Source organism: Oenanthe melanoleuca, chromosome 11 (genome assembly GCF_029582105.1).
Source record: "Oenanthe melanoleuca isolate GR-GAL-2019-014 chromosome 11, OMel1.0, whole genome shotgun sequence".
Taxonomy (NCBI): domain Eukaryota; kingdom Metazoa; phylum Chordata; class Aves; order Passeriformes; family Muscicapidae; genus Oenanthe; species Oenanthe melanoleuca.
In genome coordinates, this window is record NC_079345.1 from 18,700,848 (window position 1) to 18,707,100 (window position 6,253).

A 6,253-nucleotide genomic window follows, 5' to 3' on the forward strand; every position below is an offset into this window, starting at 1 on the left:
GGGCCGGGCAGGGCAGGGCAGAGCGGGGCAGGGCAGAGCGGGGCAGGGCAGGGCAGGGCAGGGCAGGGCAGAGCGGGGCAGGGCAGAGCGGGGCAGGGCAGGGCCGGGCAGGGCAGGGCAGAGCGGGGCAGGGCAGGGCCGGGCAGGGCAGGGCAGAGCGGGGCAGGGCAGGGCCGGGCAGGGCAGGGCAGGGCCGGGCAGAGCGGGGCAGGGCAGGGCCGGGCAGGGCAGGGCAGGCAGAGCGGGGCAGGGCAGGGCAGGGCCGGGCAGAGCGGGGCAGGGCAGAGCGGGGCAGGGCAGGGCAGGGCCGGGCAGGGCAGGGCAGAGCGGGGCAGGGCAGAGCAGGGCCGGGCAGAGCGGGGCAGGGCAGGGCAGGGCGGCGGGACCGAGCCCCGCAGCCGCAGCTCGCACGGGCGCGCTCCGGGGCCGGGCTCGCCTCCCCCGGCCGAGCCGCGCCGACGGGCGGGACCCCGAGCTGGCAGTCGAGCGCGTCGGATCCGATCGGATCGTGTCTCCCCCAGCCCCCGGGGCGCTCCCGCCTCCCGCCGGGCTCCCCGCGCCGCCGCCGCCCCCGCACAGCGCTCGGAGCCCGCGGGGGCGGCGGCGCTGCCGGGGATGCGCTGGCGGAGAGCCCGGCGAGCGTCACGGAGGGGAGGGGAGGGGAAGGGAGGGGAGGGACGGCCCCGCGCCTCCGCCGGGACATAAAGAGCGGCGCGGGGAGCGGTGGCGGCAGCAGCGCTCGGAGAGCTCCAGCGGCAGCACCGGGGAATCCCTCGCCGATCCCCTCGCCGGTTCCCTACCGATCCCCTCGCCGGTCCCTCATCGATCCCCTCGCCGGTTCCCCACCGATCCCTTACCGGTCCCTCGCCGGTCCCTCTTCGCTCATCCCTCGCTCCGCGTACCGCTCCAAGGTAAGCGCGGCTGCGGGGCTGGGGATGCTCGGGGCTGGGGATGATCTGTGCCGGGGTCGAGCGGGGCTCGGGCTGTGAGGGGCTGGGGATGCCCTGTGCCGGGGATGCGCGGGGCTCGGGCTGTGCGGGGCTGGGGATGCTCGGGGCTGGGGATGCCCTGTGCCGGGGATGCGCGGGGCTCGGGCCGTGCGGGGCCGGGGTCGAGCGGGGCTGGGGTTGCGCGGTTCCGGGGCCGTGCGGGGCTCGGGCTGTGCGGGGCCGGGGCCGTGCGGGTGCTGGCGGCCCCGCCGTGCCCGCAGCCGGGCTGACAGCCGTGCCGTGCCCTGCCCGCAGCCCCATGACTCTGAACCGCGGCGACAAGCGGCGCGGCAGCACGCCGTTCGCGGCGCAGCAGCACCTGCACCGCCGCAGCATGCCCGTGGACGAGCGCGACCTGCGGGCGCTGCCGCCCGAGGAGCTGTCGGGCTTGGTGCGCTGCACCTCGTACAGCCCGGGCGGCCAGCACCGCCAGAGCTGGGCCTCCGACTCCTCCGACTCGGTCATCTCGTCGGGCAGCGACTCGGACGGCAGCCTCTACAAGGTGATGCTGCTGGGCGAGCACGGCGTGGGCAAGACCAGCCTGGCGCGCATCTTCGGCGGCGTGGAGGACTGCGCGGACGCGGAGGAGGCTGGTGAGGAACCCCCGCTCGGAGCCTCCCCTAAGCCCATTCCCTCCTAGGAGGAGAATAACTTCTTCTGCTGAACTTTTTTTTTTTTTTTTTTTTTAATGAATTTTTTAAATTTCCCGTAGGAAATACGTACGACAGATCGATTGTAGTTGATGGGGAAGAAGCGTCTCTCGTGGTGTTTGATATATGGGAGCAGGTACCTACAGCTTTTCCTCATGCTTTTGCTTTATGGCTTGGTCGGTAGTTCTCTTAACCAAAAAAAAAAAAAAAAAAAAAAAGTATAAATGGACCAACTATGCCTATTTGTTCAATCAGATAAGTGGCATTAAAAAATTAGAATTCCCACTGCCTTTTGTTCTCTCTGCAATTAATTTCTTGTAGCTAGGCAGGCAGTTTAAAGCCCTGAATAGAGCTGAGTGAGACTCTCTTAATGCTTTGAGTAATCAGTATCATACATGAGCAGCCCAGGGAATTACTGTAAAATTAGATTGCCAATCTGATCAGTGCAGGCCTGATACTATTTCTGGAAACAAGAGAAATTTATTTTGTTTTGCATTTTAAACAACAAAATCTTTGAAATTTTGGGGCGATTGGCTTACTTTTACTGACTTTTTATAATGAAGCTAAGAAAAGAATCTATAAGTTGCTTAGAGTAACAAATCATCACTCAGTGTTGATTGATTTTTCACCACAATAAATCTATTTCTTGTCTGTTGTTTCAGGATGACAGCCAATGGCTCCAGAACCACTGCATGAAAATGGGAGATGCCTATATTATTGTATACTCAGTGACAGACAAAGTTAGCTTTGAAAAGGCTTCTGAGCTACGAATCCAGCTGAGAAGAGCAAGGCAGACAGAGGACATTCCTATTATCCTTGTGGGAAATAAAAGTGACTTGGTCAGATCCCGGGAGGTCTCAGTTGATGGTAAGAGACACTGAATTTTACAGGTGCTGTCTAAAGTAGCAGCAAAGGCAATGCAGGATTGTGGCCAACAGGAATGGTCTGGGTTTGATGTAGGAAAATTGTGGTTTGGGGATCACTGGGCAGGTGGAGCCAGCTGCTCTGTGCTGAAGGGGTTGGTGCCACAGAAAACACTGGGGATAGTTGGGGAAGATGTGTGGCTGTGAGAGGAAAATGCACCAGAGCTGTGGCTTCAGCACAGGACTACTAAAGCCAGGCTTTAGTTGTGTGGTAGGTGTGCAGCAGCACTTGCCAGGCTGGGGGTGTGACAGTCTGAGCTGTGCCCTTTAAGGGACACAGTGCCATGTCACAGAGCCCAGGCAGCCTCAGGAGGGGGGACCCCACACAGCCCTTTCTGCTGGGACTCCATCACCTTTGAGCTGAGCTGGGGGGACAGGCTCACACAACTCTAGTGTCTTTTTGTGTGTCTTCTCCAGCTGTGGTCAGTGAGAATTCTCTCAGCCAGTTCCAGCTGGCACTTAGGTACCTGGAGCATAGGAACCACTGCCAACACCACAGTCTTGATTCTGCCTATTTAAACACTTTGTGAGGCTTTTTCTTTGGCTGGGCTTTGTTTTGTTTTGGGGTGGTTTTTTTTGTTTTCCTCTTGAAAGGATAATCTGAAATATTGGTGCCTTGATGATGAACAGTCTCTCCCTATCTGGTTTGCCATGCTCCCAGACTGGAGTTCATTTGGAGATTACTTTTACAGGCTGGGGCAGGGCATGGTTGACCTGTTCTAGTTCTGGCATCTGTACTTTCCTCAGGTTTACAACTCTGCTGCTCTTTACCACAGCTGACTGTGAAAATTTGTGCTGCAGCATGTTTCAGGGTTAAGTGCTTATGTCCAGAGCACTGAATATCTTGTATTTCAAATTCAGCCCTGGTCAGATTCAGTGGTGCACAACTTTGTGACCTCTACTGATGTGTTCAATGACTTGACCTTGTGGCCTGTATCAGCTCCACTTCTGTTGGTGTGGAAAACTCGTTACAGCAAGGCAGAGGTGCAGGATTGCTCAATAGCTTCCAGAACAAGCCCCATTTCTTTCTGTACCTCACACTGTTCCCTATCAAACAGCCAGCATGCTTCCAAGGGCCTCTCCTCAACCAGCTTTAGCTCTTAGTACAGGAACAGTCTGGCTGAAGGGCTTTTGCTGCCATGTACTCATTTCCATTGATCAAAGGAGATTTCTGACCACAGCACCAAGAAGAGTAAAGGGGCAAAACCATGGGAGCAGATTTGGGTTTTGCTATTTTGCAGCAAAGCTGTTTCATGGCACTGGAGGCGCTTGCCTCGCTTAGAGCCAGCTGTTCTTTGTTTTCCTGCTGGGGAAGAGAGGAGGCCGTGCCCACTCACGCTGCTGTGTTTGTTTGTGTGCAGAGGGCCGGGCCTGTGCCGTGGTGTTCGACTGCAAGTTCATCGAGACGTCGGCGGCGCTGCACCACAACGTGCAGGACCTGTTCGAGGGCATCGTGCGGCAGATCCGGCTGCGCAGGGACAGCAAGGAGGACAACGCGCGCCGCATGGCCAACGCCAAGCGCAGGGAGAGCATCAGCAAGAGGGCCCGCCGCTTCCTGGGCAGGATCGTGGCCAAGAACAACAAGAAGATGGCGTTCAAGGCCAAGTCCAAGTCCTGCCACGACCTGTCTGTGCTATAGGAGCCCTCAGGGGCTGCCCGCGGGACGGCAGGAGCGGACGGTCCTGCTGGCGATACCCGCCCTGACTCCTCACTGAGACTCTCCTTGATGCCTTAAGGTGCCCAAGCGAGGCTGGAAGTCACACTGCAGTGCTTCATTGATACGTGGTTTAAGTTTCAGTGTGTGCAAGTAAACGAACTAACTTGAAACGTGAGGCTTGACACGCCCACCTGTACCTATGTTCTATATCCTCTTCTCTTGTGGCTGCCAGAGATGCAAAGATGAGGAAGGATAACTGTCACCACAGACTTGTCTCGTTTGCAGAGCAAAACTTAAACTTGTACGCAGGCTCGTACACTCTTTTTAGTATAAAGCAAGCAATGATGAACCTTTTTAAACTTAAATGTGGGGAGGGAGGAGTAGAACCACAGTAGAATGGGAGAAAAATTATATATATATTTAAATACAGAACAGATATCATTTTATGAAGTTTATTTGCACTTCCATTAACTGTTATTCAATTAATTGGTTACTTGTTTACATGCAGATTTTATAATAAAATATTATTTCCTGTTATAATAAACAGTGCTTTTCTCATAGTGTGGCTAAAGAATGAGAGAGCAGTATTTTTATACTGACCTTTTTCCACTGCACAAAATGTCATACGCAGACTGAAGACTTACATGTGATAAAGTTCTGGAACAAGATGAATTGGGAAAATTGTCGGTCCTTTTCTTTAAGAGAGAGTTTATTTAAGAAGTAAATCCTGCTTTTATGAGCACTCTACTTCAACAGCCCTTCTTGGGAAGGGAGCCCCTGACCCTTCATATTATTGCTCATCCTCAACCTGGTTCTCATCAGCTCTGGCAGGAGCTGGGCTCTATATACTGCCTTTAGTGAGATTGATGTGTTGTGTTTATATTGATAAATTGAGCCCTGTAATGCTTGAAGTCCTCTCCTGGCTCCAAGGTCTTGTGTTGCAGCCAATAAGCAAATGCAGGAGGTTGTTTTTTCCTTTTTGGCAGCAGTATAATTGTCCAATCTTGTCCCACTCCTGTAGAAAGCTTCCAGTGGTTTCAGGAAGTTCAAAGCAGGCTGGCAAGGGTGTTTGAAGGAGTTGTAGGATTCAGTTGTGTACAGTGGCCTTCAGTGCTGTTCTTGCTGCAATTTAGTATGTTATATCTGCTGTTTTCCCATTACTTTTCCCTATGTGCTATTAATGAAGTTAAAACCAAACATGTTGCAGTGCAAGAACTGTGACTTATGGCATTTTCTTTATAAATTCCTCTTCTCCTATCTCATAGGATACATTCTCTTAAAAATAATCCATGAACTCTGTTCTCAAAACCCATGAAATGCACATTCCTCTGCCTCTTTCACTGTACAGTTCATTAGAGGTTGGTTGCAGCTGCCTGAGAGCCCAGTGTGTCCATGGTTTTAGAGGGGCTGAGCTTTCCCAAAGCTCTGGGAGGTTTCCTCAGGTCTCACACCTTGCCCTGGGCTTCCAGAGCTGGGGCAAACAGCTCTCCATGGAGTTATCCCAGTGTGGGGCACTCCTCAGGGAGCAGTGCAGGAATTCACACAGGGAATACAAGAATTGGCAAACTAGCATCTCCTGCTGTGGGCTGGGTACATGCCCAGTTTAGCTTGTGCTGCTGCTAACAGGACACATTTCCTGTGAGGTGTTTTGTGTTCTGGGAGGTCTAAAGTGAATGATCCTGTCCTGCAGTCAAAGCTCACATTAACCTGAGCAGACACTTTAATTGGATTTGGCTTTATTTTTCCACTAGCCTTGCTTCCTGGCAAGCTATTTTCTGTTGCACATCTATCATTATCTATTATATATTGATTATTATCCATTATGGGACATCTGACCACTGTCAGAGTATGCACCAGGAAGCTTCTAATGCCAACACCAAAGCAATTGCTCTAATCCTGAATATTCTACAGCAAGAGTGTCCAAATTGGGCACATCCCTGTTCAGGTACATGCCAGGGTTAATGACAAAACTCCATCCTGTTCCCTGTTGGCAAAGCCTTGGACTTCTGGTTGCCCTTTGCTTTCACAGGAAAG

General features: G+C 53.6%; 1 protein-coding gene across 1 annotated transcript; it reads left to right on the top strand.

Annotated features, from left to right (window-relative positions):
* The first annotated feature begins 709 nt into the window (after nt 1-709).
* On the top strand, nt 710-4,880 carry RRAD (RRAD, Ras related glycolysis inhibitor and calcium channel regulator). Its single transcript, XM_056500735.1, has 5 exons — nt 710-911; nt 1,245-1,582; nt 1,702-1,775; nt 2,302-2,506; nt 3,924-4,880. The coding sequence occupies exons 2-5, from the start codon at nt 1,249-1,251 to the stop codon at nt 4,199-4,201; spliced, it is 891 nt and encodes a 296-aa protein (XP_056356710.1). The 5' UTR covers nt 710-911; nt 1,245-1,248; the 3' UTR covers nt 4,202-4,880.
* The last annotated feature ends 1,373 nt before the right edge of the window (nt 4,881-6,253 follow it).